Here is a 25,167-nt window from a genome sequence, read left to right on the forward strand (position 1 = left end):
TGTGATTTTATGCAGAGGAACATATGCTAGTCATGGGCTAAACTCTGCCAAACTGTGCAATTTGGGCTTTCTTTGTAATGCAAATTCTTCCTGCAAATGGTTCCTTCCCTCCTCTCCCATTCCCTCCCTTCACCTCCCCCTCCCACCCCTGCCACCTCCAGACCAGAGAATGTAAATCACAAGGGGATAGGTTGATATAGGTGACAAAGAGGGTCTTGAGATATGACAGACAAATCAGGGCTATCACTTTCACATATTTTGTTCTCAGCTCACCTCCCTAATATGCTGCCTTGCTGCTCATCCTCCACCTTGGTCCAGGGTTGCCTTAAGGCAGTAGTTTTTCAACCTTATGATATTAGTGTTCCTTTACACTTTTAAAACAATGCTTGAGGACCCCCAAGATACTTTGTTTTGTTTTGTTTTGTTTGCGGGGCAATGGGGGTTAAGTGACTTGCCCAGGGTCACACAGCTAGTAAGTGTCAAGTGTCTGAGGCTGGATTTGAACTCAGGTACTCCTAAATCCAGGGCCAGTGCTTTATCCACAGCACCACCTAGCCGTCCCCCCCCCCCCAAGATACTTTGTTAATGTGGGTGCTAACTCTCATTTTTGCTACACTCCTTTGGACTTTTGCCTCACACTCCCAGGAACCGCAAGATAGGGAGCTTCAGATCATCAGTCTGAAAGTTAGCATCAGTCCCTCTGATTGGAGAGCAAAGGTTTTCTCCCTGACATGGGGATTAAGATAAATCAGAAGAAGTTTCTCCTGTCAGAAGCAAAACCAAAGATGACCAGACAACAGGACAGTCATATGGAGGAATCAAGGGGCTACTAAAGTTTAGATTGACCAACTAAATAACAGAACAGACACACCTAAGAAGTAAGGGGAGATAAAATTCTACAGCATGAAAGTTCATTAGGCTTGGCTACTACCTGACAGGAGCTAGGAGACAAAGATAATCCCAAAGGTCAGGACCATCATGTCAAAAAAAAAAATCCCTCTTAGGGGACTCTTAGGAATATGACAAACATCCAGGCTTTCCCTATCCCACAGCAATAAGGAACTATCCATTTTCAGGTGGTCACCCCATCTACCCTCTATAAATGCACTATCCTTCATCTGGTTTAAGGAGGTTAAAGTTCTAGACTTTCCTCCAGGCCAGATCCCCCTTGCTTTTATCTTTCATCAGAACAAGGACCAGTATTTTTCTACCTTTTTCCTTGCTACACTCCCCAAACTTCCATTTAAAGTGGGCACAGAGCCCAGCCAATTGGACTTGCCCAGGATGGCTTTCTCAATCTCCCAGTCCTACTGTCTCCTCCCCTCCTCCTTTTACACATTCCTTGTTTTTTAAATGTCCCCTTACCCCAATTAGGTTGTCAGGTTGTAAACTGTATGAAGGCAAGGGATTGTCTTTCTGATTTGTATTCCCAGCTCAGAGGAAAGTGGTAAGCATATCATGTGGTTAGTAAACATTTATGAACTATTAGAAATCCATTGTTCAATCAATGAACATTTATTAAGCTCCTACTTCTGTGCAGGGCTTTGTGCTAAGGCCTTCCCATACAAAAGGGAGGCAAAAAATAATTCCTGCCCTCAAGGAGCTTTCAAAAGGCAAACAAATATACACAAAGCAAACTTTGTATTGGATAAATAGGAAATCATTAAAAGAGGGCAAGCACTGCCCTCTTAAATGGGGTTTGGGAAGGTTTCCTATAGAAGGTGGGATTTTAGTTAGGGGTTGAAGTATATAAATTTTAAAAATATATATTAATTAATAAAAATAACAATAAGTCCATTAAATATAACACAACAATTTTATGGGAAATAACTATTTTGCAAAACAAAAAACTGAGAAAAGTGCGGTTGTTTTCCTTTTTTTTTTTTTTTTTTTTGCAAATCTCTACAGTCTGGCTCAATTGAAGGCAGTTGGTTTCTCATATCAGCTTCTGCACTGAATCTACTATGATTTGTTTTGGTTTCAGTTTAGGAAGAAAACCTGGCTTCCCACAGCTACACAGTTAGACAAGGGAAGAGTATGTTAATAGGTAAATAAGGTCTTTGTATCATGAAAATAGCAACCTTCAGAGCGCTCTGAAAAGATTTTAGAGAACTCCTGTGGTACAGGGACCACATTTTGAGAATCCTTGACTTAAGGGCTCTTGGTGATCCATGTGAGCTATATGGTGAACGTTTGAATGTAAGTAAGGAATTTGCACACAATCCCTTGAAAGTAGAGTACTTGGTTGGTAGTCAGTGCCTGGGGGCGGGGCTTTCTGGGAAACCTAAAGAGCCCCTTCTTTCACTTTGCTGGGAAACTAGACCTGAGGAAGTACTTCTGAGCAGGTAGGTGATTGACATCCCCTCTGCAGAACCTGAGGTTTTACTCCCTCCCCCTGGCTATAGAGCCTTAACTAAAGGTGTGCGTGGGTTTCCCTCCAACCCTCCCATCTCCACCCGAACCCTCTCAGCAAGTCTAGAATTCTTTATAAGTTCTGGCTCTAGGGCTCAACTTTGTTTCTGTGTCTCCAGGCAAACCCCGGAGACTAGGTATGGGGCAGCCTATTTCCTTGTCTCCCTTATGGCTCACTCCCTTCTGTGTCCCATGCCCTCTACACCCCATCAGCTCTGGGACAGAAGGGCTGCAGCCTGATACCTCAGGCTCAGCTTTTTGTCTTGTCTGGTGTTACTGGAGGCTCATCTGCCTAAGTAATTTCAATAGGATCTGGCCCCTCCTAGTCCTGAATGTGAGATCCCCTAGTTCCTTGGTTTACTCCTGCCTCCATGGCTATGCATCTCCCTTAAACCAATGGCATCTGCACTACTGGGCGCTGGCTGATTCAGGTCAGCAAAGTAAGGAGGGTCTGGCTCTAAGTGGGAAGGAGAAAGTCTCTAAATCTGGGCTGAGAGCCTGATGTTTACTAACTGAAAATCCTTGTTCTTCCCACCACCCAACTCCACATCCCGGTATTAAATACCTTATTGTCCTCCTAAACTTGAGAGGAAGGCTTGGGTCTTGGAAAGAACTCCAGATTTGGAATCAAGATTCAGAAGACCTGAAATGGACCTTGGACAAATCCCATCTCTGGGCCTCAGTTTCCTGATGAGAATGAGAAGCGTGTATTTCTTATGGAACTTTCCAGTTCTAATATTGTGACATTATGAGAACTTTAGCCTTGTTGTCCAGGCCTTGGATGTTTCCCCCATTTATGACATTATTTATTACCTCATCTCTTTCTGTTGTTTACGTAGAGCTGCCACAGGGCCAGAGTTCTTGTTCCAGGCAAATCTACTAATGTTTCAGGTTATAACTCTGGGACTTTCTGCAGGGCCACTTCCTGGCTCTGATTGCATTTTGCAGGCCCCACCCAGCCAGCCTCAGCTAGGATTTGCCTGATTGTTCTGGATTCCATTATTGCTGAAACTTGGCACTGGGGTGTAATGTGGAGTAAATATGGACTTCTCCACTGGCTGAGTTCTCAGGGTGAGGGTAGGTTTTACTGCTTTAAGGTGATAGTAAGCATTTATTAAACACTTAGCACATGCTAAGACTGCTAGGTGGTATAGAGCAGGTCTTCTTAAACTTTTTCCACTTGTGAACCCTTTTTGACTCAGAAATTTTTATGGGACCCTGGGTATATAGGTATATAACATAGATATACAAATCAAACATTTACTTCCAAATTTTTTATGACCCCCATATTTAGTTGAGACTTCAAATGGTGTCAAGACCCACTGTTTAAGAAGCTTTGGAATAGAGTACCATGCCTATAAGTCAGGAAGATTCCTCATCATGAATTCAAATCCATTCTCCAACACTTACTAGCTGTGTAATCCTGGACAAGTCACTTAACCTTGTATACTTCTTAGCTCCTCCTCAGTAAAATGAGCTGGAGAAGGAAATGGCAAACTGCTCCAGTATCTTTGCCAATCAATCCCCAGATGGGTTCAGGAAGAGTTGGATCAGAATGAATCTGAACAAGAAAAAAAGTGTCAGGCCCTCTGCTAAATGCTGAGATTACAAGTAAAAGCAAAAATAGTTCTTGCTGTCAAGGAGCTCACATTCCATGGGGAAAAACCAACCAACCAAACATGTAAATAACTAGAAGTTATTTATTAAAATATTATTAAATACTAAATAAAACTATTATTAAGTATTTCAATCTTATTAAAATAAAAGTTAGGGCCAAACATGGAGGGTCAAGAAATTGTGCCACAGGTTTACATAGGAGGATAGACACTTTCCATGATTTTTCACTCTCTTGGTATCCTCAGGAAGTATAGCCAAAGTTAGCAATGATTTTTCTGGGACTGTTTTGACCTTTTGGTGTTGACTGAATGTTCAGAATTGTGTCTTACAAGCTATAATGTAGAATTTTTTTTTTTAATAACCAAGTGCAACAGTATTTCTTTCCAGTCTTTTTGGGTGCTAGTGGGAATGCACCTTCTCTTCCCCCAGAGATCCCCCTGGTGAGTGATACAGCTCAGTGACCATCCTGTGGATCATGGTGGAAGAGAGACTGGGAGAAGACTTCACTGAGTGTGAAACCCATACCCAATAGGATTGTGTATTCATTGATTCATTCACTCATTTATTGATTTATCTATTGATTTATCATTTTTATTTTCCCCTAATTACATGTAAAAACTAATTTTAACATCCTTTTTTTTTTCCCCCAGGGCAGTGAGGGTTAAGTGACTTTCCCAGGGTCACACAGCTAGTAAGTGTCAAATGTCTGAGGCTGTATTTGAACCCAGGTCCTCCTGAATCCAGGGCTGGTGCTTTCTTCACTGTGCCACCTAGCTGACCCCCCATCTTATAATATTGATGTTATTTTATACACAGTAAATTTCACTTTCTATCAGCTGATCTAAGTCTGTTTTTTTCTGAAACCATCCTGCTCATTCTTTTTTATAGCACAATAGTATTCCATCATAATCACATACCAAAATTTAATCAGCCATTCCCCAATTGATGGGCTTCCCCCTCAATTTCCAATTCTTTGCCACCAGAAAAAGAGCTGATATAAATATTTTTGTACCTTTAGGTCCTTTTACTCTTTGTTTTTTATATCTTTTTGGATACAGACCTAATAGTGGTAATGGTAGGTCAAAGAGCATGCATGGTTTTATAGCCCTTTGGGCATAGTTCCAAATTGTTCTATAGAGTGGTTGAATGAGTTCACAACTCCATCAAACAGTGCATTAATGTTTCATTTTCCCCACATCCCCTATAGTATTTGTCATTTCCTCTGCTATCCTATAATCCAATCCAATAGGTATGAGGTAGTACCCCAGAATTGTTTTGATTTGCATCTTTCCAATCAATAGTGAGTTGGAGCATTTCTTTTCATATGTCTATAGAGAGCTTTGATTATTTCATCTAAAATTGTTCATGTCTTTTGATCATTTTTCAGTTGGGGAATGACTCATTTTAATAAATTTGACTTATTTCTCTATATGTTTGAGAAGTAAGGCCTTTGTCAGACTTCAAAATTTTTTTTATTGCTAACTGTATTTCCCTCCATCCTGTTCTCTCCCCATGCCATTTATTTTATTCTCTGTGTCCTTTCACCTTGTCCCTCAAAAATGTTTTGCTTCTGACTACCCTCTCCCCTAGACTTCCTTTTCTTTTATCACCCTTCTCTCCCCCATCCTCTTCCCCTCCTTTTTTGCAGGGTAAGATAGATTTCTAAACCCAATTGAGTGTATATGTCTTTGAGTCAATTCTGATGATAGTAAATTCACTTCCCCTCACCTCCCCCATCTTCCCCTCCACCGTATAAGCTTTTTCTTGCTGCTTCTTTGTGACATAATTTAACCCATTACACCTCTCCCTTTCCCTTTGTCCCAATGGGTACCTCTCTCAACCCTTAATTTAATTTAATTTTTTTATATTATCCTTTCATGTTCAACTCACATTTGTGCCCTCTGTCTATATAAATGCCATCCAACTGCCCTAATAATGAGAAAGTTTTTGACTTACAAGTATCATCTTCCCATGTAGGAATATAAACACTTTTTACATCTCTTCTGATTTCCTTTTCCTGTTTACCTCTTTATGCTTTGTTTGTGTCTTGTATTTGAAAGTCATAATTTCTATTCAGCTTAGGTTTTTTAATCAAGAATACCTGAAAGTCCTTTCTTTTGCTGAATATCTATTTTTTCCTCAGAAGGTTTATACTCAATTTTGCTGAATAGGTGATTCTTGGTTGTAATCCCAGTTCCTTTGCCCTCTGGCATATCATATTTCAAGCCCTCTGATCCTTTCATTTAGAAGCTGCTAAATCCTGTGTTATCATGACTGTAGCTCCACAATACTGGAATTTTTTCATATGTCTGCTTGCAGTACTTTCTCCTTGACCTGGGAACTCTGGAATTTGGTGATAATATTCCTGGGAGTTTTCATTTTGGGATCTCCTTCAGGAATTGATCAATGGATTCCTTAAATTTCTATTTTACCTTCTGCTTCTAGAATATCAGGGCAGTTTTCCTTGATGCTTTCTTGAAAGATAATATCTAGGCTTTCCCTTATTTTGATCATGACTTTCAAGTAGTCCAGTAATTGTTATTTTCCAGGTCAGTTGTTTTTCCAATAAGATATTTCATGTTGCCTTCTGTTTTTTTCATTCTTTTGGTCTTGTTTTATTGTTTCTTGATTTCTCATAAACTAATTAGCTTCCATTTGCTCAATTGTAATTTTTAAGGAGTTATTTTTTCCAGTGAGCTTTTGTACCTCCTTTTCCATTTGCCCAAATTGGTGTTTCAAGGCATTCTTTTCCTCATTGGCTTTTTGTACCTCTTTTACCATTTAGCCTAGACTAGTTTTTTCAGTTGCTATTTTCTTCAGTATTTTTTTTTTTGGTCTCCTTTACCAAACTATTGATTTTTTTTCATGATTTTCTTGTACCACTCTCATTTCTTTTCCCATTTTTTCCTCTACCTGTTTCACTCTGTTTTCAAAGTCCTTTTTGAACCTTCCATGGCTTGAGACCAATTCCTATTTTTCTTGGAAGCTTTGGATATAGGAGCTTTGATTTTATCTTCTTCTGAATATGTACTTTGATTTTCCTTATCACTAAAGTAACTTTCTATGGTCAGAATATTTTTTCCTTTTTGTTCATTTCCCCAGCCTATTTCTTGACTTTTAACTCTTTGTTAAAGAGGGGCACTGGTTCCAGGGTGGAGGGTGCACTGTCCCAAGTTTCATGGGGTTTGTGCATCTGATTTCAGAGAAACTTCTAAGGATTTATAAATTTGCAGTTCTTTCAAGGTTGTATGATCTAAGGACAAGTATTTTTACTCCTCTCCTGGCCTATGCTATGGCCTGCAAGTGACTACAAGCCATATTTTCTGCCCTGGAACTGTGAGGAGGGTCCCTGCTCCACTGGGGCCACAGGCTATTGTGTGCTAGTAATGCTCCTCCCCACCCTGGGATTGCTACCCAGGACTGTGACCTAGATCCAAGTATGGGGAAAGCAACAGTTTCCTGCCTCAGTGCTAGCAGAGACTCCTGTAATCTTCTTCTTGACAATTGTTGGACTCTCTTACTTTCTGTGTGCTGAGAGTTCCAGAAGCAGTTGTTGTTGCTGATGACTCAGTGCCTTCCAAGGCCTGGTCCTGGTTTAAAGAGTGGCAAAGTAAACGTATTACAGAAATTCTGACATTTTCTGGGATCATTAAGGGAGTGGCAAGTAAGATTTCATATCAATTTTCTGTCAATAATTATATTAACAGTTTTTCTGTGAGAAGAGGCTCTGGTAAGGAAATCCACGAAATGGAGCTAGAAAGCAAAGTGGGGAGAAGAGTTCGATAAAGACCAATGGTAGCAAAAAAAAGAAAAGTTGTAGTAAATATTGTCATCAATGTATATTGCAGAACACTGGAAAGAGGACATAAATGAAGAGACTGAGACACATCACAAATTTGACTCAGACATTTCAATTCTCTAAACATCTGCTGGAACCCTTTCCTTCTCCCTCCACAACTAGAACAGCTGACACTATTTAACTGTCTTTTATGATAATTTCATCCTTCACAAAATAGAAAAACCAAGCAGTAGAAGTTCATTTCTCAATCTGACATTCACCAGTTAGGAAGAATTGTTGGGTAAGTGGAGAGTGACAGAAACTTTGATGGGGAAGTGATCACTCTAGCTTAGAATTTGTGACACAGAAATGGAAAGGCAGGCAGAGTTTGACACATGCTTTAGATTTTGATAGCACACTCAATGGGTGCAGAGACAGTAAAGGTTGAACTTCAAGGCCTAGATTTCTACAGGCTTTCTAAAACACTAGGAAACCTCTAAAATCTATTGGAGATTCTTTTGAGACTATGAGGTCCTTAAAACCAGAAACTATCTTGCTTCCTAAGCTTGTATCACAGTGCTTTCCATTTAGTAAGTTCTTAATAACTGCTTTGTCATTCATTCAATCAGTCATTGTTGATGACCTCTGTCCAAAACTGAACTTGACTCGTGGCATCTAAGAATGAATGGAGATATGACTGTTCCCTTTGATCCCATCTTTCCCTCGTTCCTGACACTTTTCCCTGCTTTCAAACACATAGATTGTTTCTGGAAGAGAATTCTGGCTCCAATAAAAAGTTGAGTTGAGAATGGCATTGGAACAATATCTTTGGATTACTTTGGGATTTCACTTTTCTCTCTCTCTTTTTTTTAATAGAGTTTCACCATGGAAATCCCTTGTGGTCTTCTCACCCGCTCCAAGAAGCCAGGTAAGTTCACTATGAGTCCAAGAAGGACAAGAACCAGGAGGGAGAACTTCAGGACTCTATAGCCCTTCTGTGTAGTCTTTGGTGCTAAAAAGTGAGGGCTGATGTGCATTTCCTTCCTTCAGTGCCTCTTAAGAGCATCTCAGTGGCTGTGTCTATCCATGAGTTTGTGGCAGATGTGTCTGCAACCCTGGACTACAAGAATGAGGAAACTGATCCTGTGGAAGCATTCTTTGTGTTCCCCATGGATGAAGACTCTGCTGTTTATAGCTTCCAGGCCCTGGTGGATGGGAAGAGGATAGTGGCAGAAATACAAGAGAAGCAGCAGGTAGTAGGGATGGGACCCAGGGCTTCCCCTTGCATTCTTTATGTTAAATCAGTGAGCTTTAGTGTAGTCTCATGTGGAAACATTGAGTTGCTTTTGTCCTCATTGAGCTGCTGTTTTACCCATAGTATTCTCTTGTGTAAAATGAGGGGGTTGAACTAGGTAGTCATCAAGGGGCTTTCCAACCCTAAATCTCTGTGTCTTGCCTGAAACCATTTGGAGAGAAGTCAGCCTGAGTGGCTGGTGCTTCTACCCTAACCCTGCTGTCATTTCTCTCTCACTGCCTCACCCAACCCCTTTCATTATCTCCCCTTCTGCCTCTCTCCCCAAAGCCCTTTCTTCCTCTTCTACTTGTTCCTAAGACTTCCTCATTGCTGCTCTTCCTCTTGCCCCTCAGGCCCAGAAAGATTATGAGAATGCCATCTCCCAAGGCCAGCAAGCCTTCCTTCTGGAGCAGGATAGCAGTTCTGGTGACATCTTCAGCTGCAGTGTAGGAAATTTACCAGCTGGCCAGAAGGCTGCTGTCACTCTGAGCTATGTTCAGGAACTGTCCCTTGAGGCAGATGGGGCTGTTCGTTTTGTCCTTCCAGCCATCTTGAATCCACGCTATCCCCTCCAAGGTGAGGAGCCTGGTGTCCTCCAGTAGCAAGGGGGTGTGGGATTGTGGATGGAAGAACAATGGGTCATCTGGTTCCACCTGGGTCTTGTGGCCTAGGTGAGAAAGGGGAACTTAGTTCCTGCTGGGTCATCACTGTCCTGAGTTATTTGGTGGTTCATTTCAGGGTCAGCTGTGGCATGCAACATCACCTCTGAAATCCCCCGGGTTGCTGGCAAGGAGCTGCCCTATACATTTAGTGTCACTGCCAATGTCTGCTCTGCCCATGGCATTGAGAAGGTCCAGTCCAACTGCCCCCTGAGTCCCCTGCAGTACTTAGAAGATGACAAGTCAGTTGCCCAGGTAACTAACTAGGCAGGGAGCATCATTGCCTTGGTGCCCCTGCCTGTTTCCATACTTTGACCCCCTCCTTTTTGTTACCAGTTCCTGTCCACTGTCCGGAACTCACCTATAAGATGGTCATACTGTATCCCCTTCCCCTCCTTCTAGACCAAGGTCTTTCTCCTTCCATACCAACTCCATCCCAGAGCATCACTCAGCAATGGGAATTTAACTCTCCAGTCCCTTGTTCTCTCACCTGGGAATCCAGAGGAAGCTCCTGGAATTTCCTTCTCTTCCTATCATTGCTCTGCTCTTCCCCATCCTCATTCAGGTTTCCTTGGCTGAAGGGCATCATTTTGATCGGGACGTTGAGATTCTGGTTTACTACAGGGAGGTGAACACACCCAGTGTCTCTGTGGAGCTGGCCCAGGCTGATGCCAAACCAGGTGAGCTAATCTCAGGAAGTTGTTCACCTTGCTGAGGATAGATCTCCCAGGCATGAGGACCCCTGTGTCCTACTTGCTTTCCCTCCTCTTCCTCTGGAATAAAGATTTCAGAGAGGTATTGAAACAGTTGTAGGATGGTTCTGACCATGGTATACAGTGGTGCTCTCAGGAAGGCAAAGAGGGAGATTAAATATCTTACTAAAGGGGGACAAGGAAGGATTTCATTATAATGCCAAATGTAGAAATGCTAAGACGTAAGGAAAGAACAAAGATACTCTTCTTACTGTTGTATGTTATACTATTATACTTTGACCTAACATAAAATCATAATGTAGTACAGTCACAGACCTAGAATCCCAGAATTAGAAGAGATAGCAAGGATCCTATTGGCTACTGCAGGATCTTTTTACAGAAGCTGTTGTCTAACATAGCTTTCCTGTTATGTGCTTGCACCATTCATTTTGTTGGTAGGACCTTCCATTTTATCCATCTTCAATTTAAGGTGATTACTTTGGGCACATAGTTCTAACTGGATGATATCTTTTGGAAGTCTCTTATGTGGTGTGTTACCTAGCCCTTCCTCTTTTTGGTCAGTCATACTTTCCTCTAAGTCTTTGATTAAAAAATATTGAACAATCCAGGGCTAATGACAGATTCCTAGTGTGAGGGCCAAAATTTGATATGCTGAGTGTTATTTGGGTGACCTGCCTTAATAATGGGGTCCCAGAAATATGAGGGACCTTTAAGGTTTAACCCTCCTCTCTGAACAGCCCTTTTTCAGATATTTCTCCCAGGCCAATAAGAAAGTTGCCTCTAAGCTTTAGTTCACAAAAGGATCAGATTTTATTACTTGGGAATTAATTAAACAAGAAGAGTGAAACTAATAAAAAATCAAAGATAAGGAACCAGGAAAATGGAAATACAGATGAATATTATTAACTCTAAACTTAACCTATGCAACCCCAGACTGATTTCCATTTAAGCTAGTTCAAAGGAATTTAGGGTTTTCCATCATCAACTCACCCAAGCCTGAACAACCCACCAGACTGAGAACCAGCAGCCAGCCACCTCAAGGGCCCCAGCTGAAAGAGCGAGTACCAGCTTGTGTACAGGAAGTAGCCCACCTCCCTTCCAGGAGCGTTTATCCTTCCCTCCCCCAAAAGGGGAGGTCCTTCAAAAAGCTGCCTTCCTATTCTCAGGTGGGCCAAGTGTGGCCCCTCCCAAATGACTTATCTAAAAACAGGAACATTGATTTTTACCCCAAATAATTTTTAGCACGCTAGTTTATTCCATCTAAAAACTTTCTGGATATTGGCCAAGCCAAGTTTAATGCCCATGTGTAATGACATCTAATACTGCTGTTAGGTGGTTTTTGTCATGTTCTCTCTAGTATTGTATGTTAACATGATGTTTAGTTTTGTATTTCACTAACAAGTAAACAAGTGATGCCATCACTATCGCTACAGTATCTATTGGTATAGATTGAAACAAATTCATGTATTTTCATCCTGCACATCTCTTGCCCATAGGTTTCTTTTTTCTTTTTAGGACTTTGTTTTTTGTGTTTTTGTGTGTGGTGTTTTTTTTTTTTTGGCGGGGCAATGAGGGTTGAATGACTTGCCTAGGGTCACACAGCTAGTAAGTGTCAAGTGTCTGAGGCTGAATTTGAGCTCAGGTCTTCCTGAATCCAGGGCTGGTGCTTTATCCACTGTGCCACCTAGCTGCCCCTGCCCATAGGTTTCAGAGGGCATCATACATGCGTCATATTTTGTCCACTCATTATTTTTTCTGATCTGTTTTTTTTTTTTTTTTTTTTTGCGGGGCAATGGGGGTTAAGTGACTTGCCCAGGGTCACACAGCTATTAAGTGTCAAGTGTCTGAGGCTGGATTTGAACTCAGGTACTCCTGAATCCAGGGCCAGTGCTTTATCCACTGCGCTACCTAGCCACCCCCCACTCATTATTTTTTAAATCTTGCTTCATGATCACCTCATTTATTTTAGTCCTATGTATCACTGTGATGTAGTTCACATAATGTCCAGGGATTACACCTGTGTCTAGTGACTCCTACACCTCCTATACAATTCTTCATTGGTTATTTTGTTAGTTGTCTTAAGGCCTTTTGCAACTAGGACAAAAATACATACCAAAAATTAAAGCTCATGTTGTAATACTTAAATTCTCAACCCACATTCAGGTCCTTTTCCACATCATTTTGTTTTCTGGAGGCCTGGGGTATTTATCTTGTTTTATTTATTTATTTATTCTCTGGCTAGGTTCCCTCATGGGAGATCCAGCTATGATGGTGAGCTTCTACCCTAGCATCCCTGAGTCTCAGGGAGAGATCACTGGCGAATTTATCTTCCTCATGGACCGCTCAGGGAGCATGTCTTCCCCAGTGCATAGCAAAGGAGATGGCCAGTTGCGCATAGACAGTGCCAAGGTACCAGCTTCTTTTGCCTTTTCCAGTTTTCTTGCATATGCCTTTTTTAGGCCTAAAAATGGAATTTGTGGGATTAAATTAATCTTGTAACATACTATTTTCTTATTGTGGCCTTAATTTGATTATGACCATTTTAAGGGTAACTGACTAGGACTATAATCATGGAGAGGACAACAGGATGAGACTTAAGCATCACAAAAATGGCAGCCTTTGTTTTTGGTGAGGCAATTGGGGTTAAATGACTTGCCCAGGGTCACACAGTTAGTAAGTGTCAAGTGTCTAAGGCCAGATTTGAACTCTGGTCTTCCTGACTCCAGGGCTGGTGCTTTATCCACTGTGCCACCTAGCTGCCCCCAGACTTTTTTTTTGTTTAAATGTTTTCTCTACCTTTCTTTTCACTCAGGAAACTCTGCTCTTGCTGCTGAAGAGTTTACCCCTTGGCTGCTTTTTCAATATCTATGGATTTGGATCCTCCTTTGAGTCATTCTTTCCGTGAGTCTCTGGCTAGAGTCACAGAAGGAAAGGATGGAGGTTAAAAGGGGAAGTTTTAAGGCAGCTATATGAAGAGGTAGCATAAGACCTGTCTTTGGAGCCAGGGAGTATGAGAGTGGGGAATAGGCTTAAATTCCTGACTCAGTCAGGAAACATTTCTCATGGACTTCTTATGTGTATGTATGTATCTCAGAGAGAGTGTGGCATATACACAGCAGTCCATGGAGGAGGCCATGAAGAGAGTAAAGGATCTAAGAGCTAACCTGGGAGGGACTGAAATCTTAGAGCCACTGAAGAACATTTATAGCAAAGTCTGCAGGCCAGGCTACCCTCGGCAGGTAAGTTACTGGGGCTGGGAGAAAAGGAGATACAAGTCTTGTGTTGTTGATGGTTCCTTAGCACTTAATTCTCTATGAAGTCAGTAGTGATCAGGGTTTTTTGGAGGTAATCTGTGTTAAATGATTTGCTCAGGGTCACATTGCTACTAAGTGTCTGAGGTTGGATTTGAACTCATCTTTTCCTGACTCTAGGTCTGGTGCTATCTTTCTGTGTCAAGTTAAAATGATAGAGCAGAGTGGGGGAGTTGTAATTGTCTCATCTCTTACCTTAGGAATGAGAACTATTGGCTATACAATAACAACTGAAAGTTCTTGCAACAATTTTTGATATAAATAAGAAATTATATAAATGATAATGATATTATTTATATCATTTTATTCCTAGAAGGACATTGTGAGGTTGGACCAACAGATGTCATTATCTCCACTTTATAGTCTGGCAAACTACGTTTGGGTTGAGTGACTTGCTTACAGCCACAAAACTAGTTAAGTGATAGAGATGGCTTTGGACCCAGTTCTTTACTGACACACAAGTCCATCATTCTTTCTATTTCTCCCATAGGCTCTCCAAGTCTTTGCAGGGTTCCAGAGAAAGTTTCCCCTCACAGAAGAGCCTGACTAAGCATTTCAGGAGGCTCTGAAACCTGCGAGGTGCCCCACAGTTGTTGAGATACTTATACACTGCACAGTCTGGCACATATTAGGTGCTTTATAAATGCTTATTACCCTCTCCCTGCCACCCCCCACTGCCTCAATATCCCAGCTGAAATTGCATCTATAGGAGTGCTGCTTAGTGGCCTTGGAGCCTCTCTTTACAGACCTGCACTAATGTGGAATTGAATACTGAGGCAGCCTGCTCTACCATGGGATGGATGACTGCTGTATTTTGGGTCAGCTGAGTCTTGTGCTGAGGGACCTGATGTGGCTCTAACAGGATCTGTGGCTACTTCTCTCCCTCTGCAGCTCTTTGTCTTCACAGATGGAGAAGTTTCTAATACCCGACAGGTCATTGCTGAAGTTCAACGCCACAACAAGGATCACAGGTATGGTTTTCAGGATTCAGTCTCTGACACATATTTAGTCACCATGTCTCTGGGCCTCAGTTTCTTCATCTGAAAAATGAGGGGTTTGGGCCAGATAGTCCAAGAGACTTCTTCCTGTTCTCCATCTGTGACTCTGTTATGATGATCTGTACCTAAAGCAGGGCTCTGATCCCTAAGCAGGACTTTACCCCTAAGGCATTTGTCCTCAAATTCCCCACTGAAGTAGACTGAGGAACCTTTTCCTGAGACTTCCTTTGGGCAGCCTGCTGTTTCTCATTACAGGTGTTTCTCCTTTGGAATTGGAGAAGGGGCTTCCACCAGCCTTATTAAAGGCATTGCTCGGGCAGCTGGGGGCACTGCAGAATTCATCACGGGCAAGGACAGAATGCAGCCCAAGGTGGCATGGTTATCTTTTTGCCAAAAGCATCTGTTCTAGACTGAGGCACCACAATAGCTAACTGAGCAGGGATACATCCTTGTCCCCATGTCCTGTGCTCTAGCATTTTTTGTGTTTAGGTGCTTGGGAAATGTGTGTGGGGAGGGGAAGTGGGACCCTTCCCTTTCTGGGCCTTGGGATGTGACAGCTGTAGATGTGGGAGCTCTTGAATGTGGAGCAGGAGTCATGGTCCCTGGGAATGACTCTGCTCATGACAGACAGATGCTTAAGGGAAATGAACATGAAGGGGGGATGAAAGGTATAAAGACTGGGGCCAGCCTCAGAGACTGGGAACTTTCCTTGCTTCCCTGGAGGTTCTGGCTCTACAACTTGGGCTTACCTTCATTTTTTTTTTCTTTTTTTTTTTAGTGAGGCAATTGGGGTTAAGTGACTTGCCCAGGGTCACACAGCTAGTAAGTGTTAAGTGTCTGAGCCCGGATTTGAACTCAGGTACTCCTGGCTCCAGGGCCGGTGCTCTATCCACTGCGCCACGTAGCTGCCCCGGGCTTACCTGCATTTTCTGTGTAAAAATCCAACTCTCCCAGTTTTGCTGTAAATGACAAAAAGAACTGGGGAAACACATAGCTGTGCTGCATTCAGGAGTTTGGAAGAGGGTTGAGGCCTGGTTTCTCACATGACCAAAGAGGAGGAAATATCTTCTCAACCCTTAGTTATCTTCTCAAGTCCCCTCCCCCATCTCCAAACCCCAGTTTTCTAGGGGTCCCTCACACCTAGAAATCTGCAGCCTCCTCTCTGTTCCCGCAGGCCCTCAGGTCCCTAAAGCGAGCCCTGCAGCCGGTGGTACAGGACATCTCCCTGACCTGGACTCTGCCCCCTGGGCTGGAGGCTACCTTGCTCTCTCCAGCTCCTACTCTCATCTTCCAGGGTCAAAGGTTAATCATCTATGCCCAATTGAAAGGCACAAATACAGTACGTCAATCCACATTCTTACTTTTGGGGCTGGTGGTTGTGGTAGCTGATGTCTAAACACTGTCCTGGACTTTTCCTTTTCTGTCAGTAGGTGGATTGTAGGCTTATCTAGACCATGGCATGTGGAAGGGAGGAACAAGTGTTCTAATTTCCTTTTCTTTCTGGTATACCTGGAACTTGATAATGTTTTTGCCTGATTATTCCATTCTGATCTAGTGTGATATGTGGGCCATAGTAATGGCTCTGAGTTTGAAGGATTTGAGTTCAAATCTCACCTCAGATGGTTAAGATTTACGATCTTGACAGGTCACTGAGCTCCTTTGGGGCTCTGTTCCCTGCTATTTAAAATTAAGGGGTCAGACTGGATGGACCTCTGAGGTCACTGAAAGTTCTAGAGCTATGATCTTATGCTTGTGATTTAGACCTTGATACTTCCCTCAATGCACTGTGTAGTCCCTGACTTCTCTGCTTATCTTATTCTAGTCCAAAGAGGCAGCAGGTGAGGTCTGCCTTCAATATACCCTCCAAGGTGCTGGCTTCCAGAACACAGTGCCATTCTGCCTGGATCCCAAAGCAGATGACAAGTAAGAATCCTTGGTGATTCCTCCCTCCTTTTTCACCTGCCTGTTCTTGAGGCTTCTTTTCTTCCCTTTCTCATGAATCTCTCTCCTGTGGACCCACACATCTTTTCCTTTTATTGCCCACCTTCTCTCCATGGTTACTGGGAAGCCTTAGACATTGGGGGTTAGCACTGCCTCCCAGGTCCCCACAGTTAGCAGAGAAGATTGTCTGTTTTCAGACTCACCATTCACCGCCTAGCTGCCAAGGCCCTGATCCAGACTCTTGATGGAAACTTAGAGGATGGTGCAGAAGAGAAGAAAAAAGTGGTAGATATCAGCCTTCAGTCGGGTGTTATCTCTTCTCACACTGCCTACATTGCTATCAATAAGGAGCTCAACCAGCCCATTCAGGGGCCCCTCACCAGGAGAGATATTCCATTGCCTTTTCCATATTTGGGGGCCGCATCCTTCACACATTCTCTAAGAGGTAAGGTGGATTTGATCCCCTTTACTTACATTCAAGAGACAAAGAGATCATACTGCTGTCTTCTGTCTTTTTCATATCTGGAGATCCTGGCTGTTCTTTTGAGATGCTTTATTGGTGAAGCTTTCCTGCTGCAATTGGGTTTGGTGGGAAGGAACTCTTGGGTAGAGGGGAGATGGAACATCATAGAGAAGAAAGAAATAAATCGGTGTGAAGAAATATTTAGCAGCAGAAATCTTACAGGTTAAGAAAGTCATACCACCTAAAACTATTTCCATTTTATTCCCTTAAACTCCAGTTATACAGATAGGTGTAAAATGTTGTGTAGATGAGTAATCCCTACCAAGGAAATCTTGGTGACCCACTGAAAAGCTGGTGTGGGCACTACTTTGACATGTCAATTGATAGAAGCTCCTTAGAGAGAATCTGTTAGCTATAGAGAGAACATACCAGTGGCTACACACATGAAGAATAGCATTCCATTCTCTGAACTTCCTGTCTGTCTCATGGTTACTCTTGTCTGTTTTGAATTTAACCTCTGTCCTGCTGGGTTTCAGGTGGTAGATCTCCTTATCGAATGTTATGTTGCAGTGCACCTCCCAGAGACTATAGCTCACCGTACCCTGCTGATGGAGGTGAGCTTGATGACAGCGATTATGTTCTCTGTGACTCAGACTCATCCACAATGCTATCTCCCAGAGGTAAAATTCCATTTTTTTCTTTTCTTTTGAATTTTGGTGTATTTCCCCTATAGGAATTTTCAAAAGTGCCGGCTCTCTCTTCAAAAAAAAGATGGCTGCCAAGTCTGGTGTTTCACAGGCACGTCATTTACAAATGGCATTTCCCCAAAATAGCCCAAGATTGATGGCCGCAGAGCATGCCGTGGCTAGAGGTGAGATAGACTCTTTACTCTTCTGTGTGTCATTTACCTCTCTGTGTGCTGAAGACCTCTTGTTCCAAATGATTATTTCTTTGAGGCTTTACATCTGAAAGGTATTAGGCAATAAAAGGAACTTGATTTGTTTCCATATTGCCATTGTGGGCCTTTGATGGCTGTCTTGTCCTCTGGTCCTTCATATCTTTTCTTCAGAAAGAGGTACTCTTGGGGCAGCTAGGTGGCACAGTGGATAGAGCACTGGCCCTGGAGTCTGGAGGACCTGAGTTCAAGTGCAGCTTCAGACACTTGCCAACTTACTAGCTGTGTGACCCTGGGCCAGTCACTTAACCCCAATTGCCTCACCAAAAAAAAAGTAAAAAAAGGGGTACTCTTCCTGGTGCCTAAGCAAGCATCAACTCTTTCTCCTCCTCTCTTCTCTGTTCTAGTCTTCACCACACTTTATGACTCCCAATAAAAGGAGAGGAATCTTGTTCATGTATGTTCGCACCAAACAGCCCCAACCTTTTCTAGGATCTGCTCTCACAGATGTGTCTGGAGTGCTCCTTTGGATTTGATCTATGAGGTTATAAGGATTCCCTGGAGTTTATTAAGAAGGGAAGTCATATGGGGAGGTGGCCTCCCTTTTAGGAAAACCCCTTTTGCAGTTGTCTGGAGGTTGGATTGGAATGGAGAGATTTAAAATGGGGAGTCAGTAAGGAGAGGCATTGCAATAATCCCGGGGATAATGACCTAGGTTGTTGATCAAGTAAGTGGATAGAAAGTGAAGAAAGTGCTATGGGAGATAGACATGACAAGATTTGACATCTGATTTGGCTGTGTGGGGTGAATAAGTGGAATTGAGGACGACTCCAGATCATAAATCTGTTGACTGACAAAATGTCTGTGGCCTTAAAAGAAATAAAGAAATAATGAAAAAAGATTGATTTTGGGAGGAAGGTAATGGGTTCTTGTTTATTGAGTTTGAGATGCCTACAAGTCACTGAGTTTAAAATTTCTATTTGGCATTTGGTTGTGTGAGACTATAGCTGTAGGAGAGAAATTAGGGCTAGATATATGGGTCTGGCATAGTCTGCATGGAGATAAATCTATGGGAGCTTATTATCTCATCTCAATATAAAGAGAAAATACAAGGCTTAGGGCAGCATCTTTGAGGATAACCACAGTTAGGGATTATGGTATGGATGATGATTCAGGAAGGGAAACTGAAAAGTTTTGGCCAGATGGACAAAAATTGCTAAAATTATAGCCATTTTATTTCTATATTCCTTACACTACAATCACACAGAAGAGTAAGTATCCCAAAAGATAAGGGTGCCTCCAGTATTAACTGGGCATAGTGACTGAATTAAAGACAAACAAGTAGAATATGGTAAAGTGGTAATCAATACCTTCAGAAAGGAGAACAAGGATTTGGATTGAGAAAGGGAAGGGAGAAAGAGAAAAATAGTATGCTTCAGTCAGCATTTGTTATTTCTGTGGAGGGAGATGGCATTTTTTCATCATGAGTCTTTTGGAATTGTCTTGATCATCATATTGTTGAGAATAGGAAAATCATTCACAGTTCTTTATCAAACAATATTGCTATTACCGTGTACAATGTTCTCCTGGTTCTGCTTACTTCACTTTGTATCAGTTCATGTAAGTCTTTTCAGGTTTTTCTGAAATCATCCTACTTGTCATTCTTATAACACAATAATATTCCATTACAAGCATTTAATACTACTTGATCAGCCATACCTCGATTGTAAGGCATCCCCTCGATTTCTAATTCTTAGCCATTACAAAAAGAGCCACTATATATCTATATCTATATCTCTATATATGGATTATATATATATATATATATGTATTTGTACAAATAGTGATTTTTCCCCTTTTAAAAAAATTATCTTTGGGATACAGACCTAGCTGTGGTGTTGCCACATCAAAGGGTACACAGAGTTTTATAGCCCTTTGGGAATAGTTCCAAATTGCTCTCCAGAATGGTTGGATCAGTTCACAACTCCACCAACAGTTCATTAGTGTCCCAGTTTTCCTATATCCCCTACAACATTTGTCATTTTCTTTTTATGTTATATTAGCGAATCCCTCTCATGATAGTAACTTTACATAGCCAACTTCTTTTTTGTTTTTGTTTGTTGCTTTTTTTTTCCCTACCTGTTTTGTGCTTTGTACTTTTATATGACTATTGGGCTCTGCTCCTGCACTGTCCCCTACCTCTTCTGCCCTTACTCTGGGGCCTTACTACTGGCTTTCACCAGGCCTGAGGGCTTAGTTGCTGGCTTGCCTTGGATCTGGGGGGTGGAGGTGGTTCCATGATTGTTTTTACTACAGATGGGGTCTTGTTTCTGGCTGGCTGCTGGGATGGGGGTGGTTCCTAGCTAGTGGCCTGCACTGGGGCTGGGTCCTTGCTCTTTGGCTGGTCTGAGACTCTTGGCTTGTACTGGAGCAGGGTCTAGCTAGTAGATTGCCCTGGGGCTCAGCAAAGCCTTTGGGGAGTTGTTGGGTGGGGAGGGGGTGGCTGTCTGAGCCCTCTTGGATATGAAGCCTAAGGTCTCTCAAACTAGGGTTACTGCAAGGAACCCTCTCCATTCTTCCAGGCCCCCAGTGTATCCTGCTTTGTGTCTAGTAGGTCTTTACAGAATGACATTTCCCCTCAGCTGCCATGGGGGTGCAAATGATACTCAAGTTTACTATTTATTCCCCCAGACACATCCCCTCCAGAGTCTCCACTTCTGCAGCTGGTTTCCCTCCAGAAGGCAGATGGTTCCTGGGAACTAGATGAAGCCCTGGCCTCACTTCTTGGTGTGAGTGTTCAGACTGCATTGGCTGCTTTGCCTGACCAGGTGAGATCTCACAGAGAGGAGGGCATAGCATGGGATATATATTGGGGGAAGAGCAAGAGAGAGGGAGCAAGGGAGAGGAATACACCTTTGGGCAGAGTGATGGGAGCTATTGCCTATTCATGGAAGTACTTTCTAGGCCTTAAACCTTAGCACAGATTTTTGCTCATGTATAGGTGCTCAGTAAACATTCGTTCACTGAGGAAAGTAATAAGGGCAGGGAACTTGAAGAAGTAGATAGTCTGTCTGGGATCAGTTATTTCTATGGCCCTGGGTGGGCTAGGAGCCTTCCAAAGGTTTGTCTGCCCCATTCTATGGTACCTGACACTGGGGCCTTTTGTTCTATCTATTTTCTAGAGCAAAGACATCCCATACTGGGCCACTATCTTGGCTGTGCTGTGGATGCACAAGTCCAGTTGGGACCAGAGAGAAGAATGGGAACTACTGGAGAGGAAGGCTGTGGCATGGATCCAGTCTCAATCTGGTAAGGATTCCACCTTGAGAACGTTGTCCCTCATACATCATGAGACTTACTATTCCTTCAGGATACTACCTCATTAACCTAGACAGGTAGGGTGGGAGATGGAGGGATTGATTGCCTGATTCCTTTCTGTCCCCCTTTTTTGGTCTGTCAATCCAGAGGAAGGACTCACAGAGAGTAAGGGACATAGAGGGGACACAAGAAGAGGGTTGGGAGACAGAGTAGACTTGTCTCTCTTCACACTCCTTCTGCCAGGCTGCTGGCATCATTCCTACTTTAGTCCCATAGATGTCCCAGGGTAAACCTGAGATTGATCTAACTATCCACTCCTCTGCTTTCAAGAATATTGTACATTGAAAGTGTTTGTAGGGCCAGGAAAAGTGAAAGAGGAACTTAGGGATGAGAAAAGAGAGCATGATTCTTGTGGGGAATATAGCAGTGCCTACTAGAGTGCTTTCTGTTCAGCATAATAAATGCCTCATGAATTTTTCCCGGAGTTAGGGCAGAATGGAAATCAGGGTACTTAGGTAGTCCAGTGGATAGGGCACTGGCCCTGAAGTCAGAAGGATCTGAGTTCAAATCTGGCCTCAGATGCTTACTAGCTGTGTGACCCTGGGAAAGTCACTACACTCTGTTTGCCTCAGTTCCTCATGTGTAAAATGAGCTAGAGGAGGAAATGGCAAACCACTCTGGTATCTTTGCCAACAAAATCCCATGTGAGGTCACAAAAGTCAGACGCTACTGAAACAATTCAACAACATCAAGAAGGAAGAGAAAGACTGAATAAGGGAAGGAAGTGTGGAAATTTATTTTGATTTAGTGACCCTACCTTTGGCCTGAGATTAGAAAGCCTTAGGCCCTCAGGGTCTCTTCTGTGTGGGAGGGGCTGGTGCCCCTCCCCCTCTGCTTCAGCTGAGCCAAAAAGCCCCGTGGGCTGTACAAGACCCCAGGTCAGACAGCTGGGGGGAGGGATCCCCAGCTCCCTCCACCCTGAGAGGATCTATCTGAGAGATCCTGGGCTCATCCAGGCTGGGTTCTGGCGTAGCCCAAGCGGAGGTCCCAGGCGTGCAGCAGGGGTACGGGCCCTTGGAGCCCTGGGTGTGGTATGCACAGCAGGCTCGAGTGTACCCCCACCCCAGCCACAGCTCTGGCTGGAGGATTAGCTTGGTGTGTATGGGGGCACAAAAAGCCCAGAGATTTGAGTGGAGAGAAGGAAGATATATATATATATATAGGCCAGGGAGTTAGTTAAAAAACCTGACAAGGTTAGAAGAACAGACTAGGGGGGAGGCCAAAGGACTAGGAAGAAGGGGACTGACAAGATTAAGGGAATGGAGAAGGATGCAGGGGAAGGCCAAAGGACTAGGAGCAAGGGAGAGGCCAGACAGAAGGTTAAGAGGTTGGACAGTAACAGACAGAAAGGGGCTATAAGGAGGGAACTGAGACTAGAGATGCTGGAAGGAGGCCCGAAGATGAAGGGGAAAGTTAGAAGAAAGTAGCTGAGCAGTGAAAGTGGAACATACCCTAAGGCAAGAGGTGGATTTGCCCCTTATTGTATTAAAAAGTTCCAGACACAGTAGGTGGAAAGAGACCCACCTGAACTCAGTCAGGTTGTACATTTTATTTCCCTGTATTCTTAATTTTAAATTGTATCTCATAAATAAACTCTGCTTTGATTATTTAGTTAAGAGGCTTCTTAATCCTTTGCTTATCAATTTGGGAACAGTGTGGAGAGATTTTTAAACGGCCCATACTAAGCTCATAGCAGTCAGATAGCCAGTGAGTCAAAAGTCCCCAGATTAGTCCTCCAGTCAGTTTAGTCCCCCCAAATTAGGCCTAGTAAGTTGAAATATTTCAACAGAAGCATGAAAAGGGAATAGGATACAGACTGGTGAAGCAAACTTACTTCCCTCCTTTTCCTGGCATTTATCTTCTTGTGTTTATAGATTCTTCCCTGGGTGAATGCATCAAAGCAGCCAATGCACTCCTGAAGTCATCTGTGGATCCTGCTGTCTTTGGCCTGTGAGAGTAGAAATGAAAGTGTTTATCTTTGGCTGCTGCTCCTTACCCTCTATGCTGCTAAAACCTGTTGATTTGCCTTCCTTCCCTGTTATGACTCATTCCCCATAGGAACTGATCAATTAGATTCCATTTGGTTCAATTCAAGTATTTATTAAGGACCCTACCATGGGTTGGGCATGTTCTAGGAGCTAATGCTACAAAAATGATAGTCTTCTCACACAAGCATCTTGCATTCTACTGAGGAAAGCAGTAAGTTCACAAATCACTAAATTCCAGAATATGTACAAAATAAATAAAAATAAATTTAGAGAGGAAGAAAGAAGTAACAACTGGAAGAATCAAGAAAGGCCTCTTTCAGTTCCGCAAACATTTCTGTACTAGATCATTCTTTTTCTCCTACCCTACCACTGATTTTGAGAAGTTACTACATATGATAAAAAAGGCTAGGTTTGAGGGTGAGGGGAAGGAAGGCTGCATACGTGATTCTAAATACCATTATAGAAATATATTTCAGTTCTATATTCTATGTCCTGATCTATTCATGGAGAAAGGAGAAAAAAAAGAGTTAACTAATATTTAATATGTACCTACTGTGTGTCAGGCACTGTTGAAGATGTGGATGGCTATGGTTGGATGAGCAGGGCTCAAATGAGGTCACAGGAGCACTTTAGAGTAAAATATATGAAGCACCCAGCATCATGGCAGAAGCCAACACTCCCCTCCAGTCGGGTCAGCCCAGCTGTTCTGAGAAAGATTCCTCTCTGATTGCAAACTTCTAGCCTTGAAACTCATATTTCAGGCTTGTCTCAGCTACACTGAGACACTCAGTTACACCGTTGAGTTTAGCTCAATTCAACAAAAATTTATTAGGATCTTGCTATTATGGGCTCCATTTTTCTTGGGGAAAGAAATTCTTACCTGCTCTTGTTCCTGAAGTTTTTATGTTGGAGAGTAGGGCTGCATCATTTGGGCAGAGCTGAAGCTCATGTTCTCTTTTTGTGGAATCAGGCTGACCTAGGAGGGCAGAATTTTCCTTCCTCTTTTGAGTTTTCATATTCAATTTCCTATTTCTCCTGTTAATGTATCAACCACCTGGATTTGATGGAGCTGCCTTATAATCCAAATGGATTTTATGAAACCCTAGATTAGCAAAGTGCCCTTTGACTAAAAGTCAAACTAAACCCAGAAAGCAGATAATCCCTATTCACTAACTTTCCCCAAAAGAGTAAATATATCTTATTGTTTTCCTTATCACATATCTAGGCATCCTTGTCCTTGGTAAACCCTTCCTGTTTCTTTAAGTTTCCTGTTATAGTATTTGCTTTAGGTTGATTAAAATCAAGCTAATGAAGTTACCCTGTAACCAGTAAAAGAGAAAAAAAACATTTATATACTGTCACAAGTAAGGGGGAACCTTTGAGAGCTTCTTCTTTGGAAGGGGTCTCAGCATGATTCATGCTGCTTGTTCTTGGAACAAATAAACTGGTACTGTTTTTCCTTCCTGTCTGGTCTGATCTGTTTTTTTCTGTAGGAAATATTATAAAAATAATTTCTCTGATCTGTTTTTTTTTTTATGAGGAGACAGGCAATAAAAACAATATTTGACATGCTTAGGAATGAAGCTGAGTAAGAGTGAGGTCTCTTGTCAGAGAAGTGAAGGGAGAAAGAGGAAAGTGGTAAGGAAAAGGAGAAAATAACTGCAAAAGGAGAAAAGGAGGCTATTGATAGAAGGTTCAGAAGTGAGTGTAGAAAATCCTT

The 25,167-nt window shown here is 42.5% G+C and overlaps 2 protein-coding genes across 4 annotated transcripts in view; both read left to right on the plus strand.

Moving 5' to 3' along the window:
• The window catches only part of LOC122749226 (olfactory receptor 149-like), a 60,330-nt gene that overhangs the window by 23,554 nt on the left and 11,609 nt on the right, over positions 1-25,167 (plus strand).
• LOC122749224 (von Willebrand factor A domain-containing protein 5A-like) lies at positions 2,266-24,911 on the plus strand. Of its 3 annotated transcripts, XM_043995481.1 has the most exons (20): positions 2,295-2,345; positions 4,680-4,720; positions 8,684-8,735; positions 8,858-9,060; positions 9,455-9,677; positions 9,840-10,015; positions 10,326-10,440; positions 12,716-12,882; positions 13,286-13,374; positions 13,568-13,712; positions 14,676-14,755; positions 15,038-15,152; positions 15,957-16,121; positions 16,605-16,705; positions 16,921-17,168; positions 17,723-17,800; positions 17,920-18,057; positions 20,773-20,909; positions 21,264-21,390; positions 23,334-24,911. In XM_043995481.1, the coding sequence occupies exons 3-20, from the start codon at positions 8,693-8,695 to the stop codon at positions 23,411-23,413; spliced, it is 2,430 nt and encodes an 809-aa protein (XP_043851416.1). In that variant the 5' UTR covers positions 2,295-2,345; positions 4,680-4,720; positions 8,684-8,692; the 3' UTR covers positions 23,414-24,911. The 3 variants fall into 3 exon arrangements, with proteins under 3 accessions (XP_043851417.1, XP_043851416.1, XP_043851418.1); XM_043995482.1 differs by lacking the exon at positions 4,680-4,720 and having other exon boundaries at positions 2,266-2,345; XM_043995483.1 differs by lacking the exon at positions 17,920-18,057 and having other exon boundaries at positions 17,723-17,866.

Source organism: Dromiciops gliroides, chromosome 3 (assembly GCF_019393635.1).
Source record: "Dromiciops gliroides isolate mDroGli1 chromosome 3, mDroGli1.pri, whole genome shotgun sequence".
NCBI lineage: Eukaryota > Metazoa > Chordata > Mammalia > Microbiotheria > Microbiotheriidae > Dromiciops > Dromiciops gliroides.

Bases quoted from the DNA above. Each gene is read 5' to 3' on its own strand.
- LOC122749224 (XM_043995482.1), top strand. From the start codon at position 8,693: ATGGAAATCCCTTGTGGTCTTCTCACCCGCTCCAAGAAGCCAG. The intron at 9,678-9,839 runs GTGAGGAGCCTG...GGTTCATTTCAG, and splicing joins TCCACGCTATCCCCTCCAAG to GGTCAGCTGTGGCATGCAAC. The intron at 10,441-12,715 runs GTGAGCTAATCT...TTCTCTGGCTAG, and splicing joins CCAGGCTGATGCCAAACCAG to GTTCCCTCATGGGAGATCCA.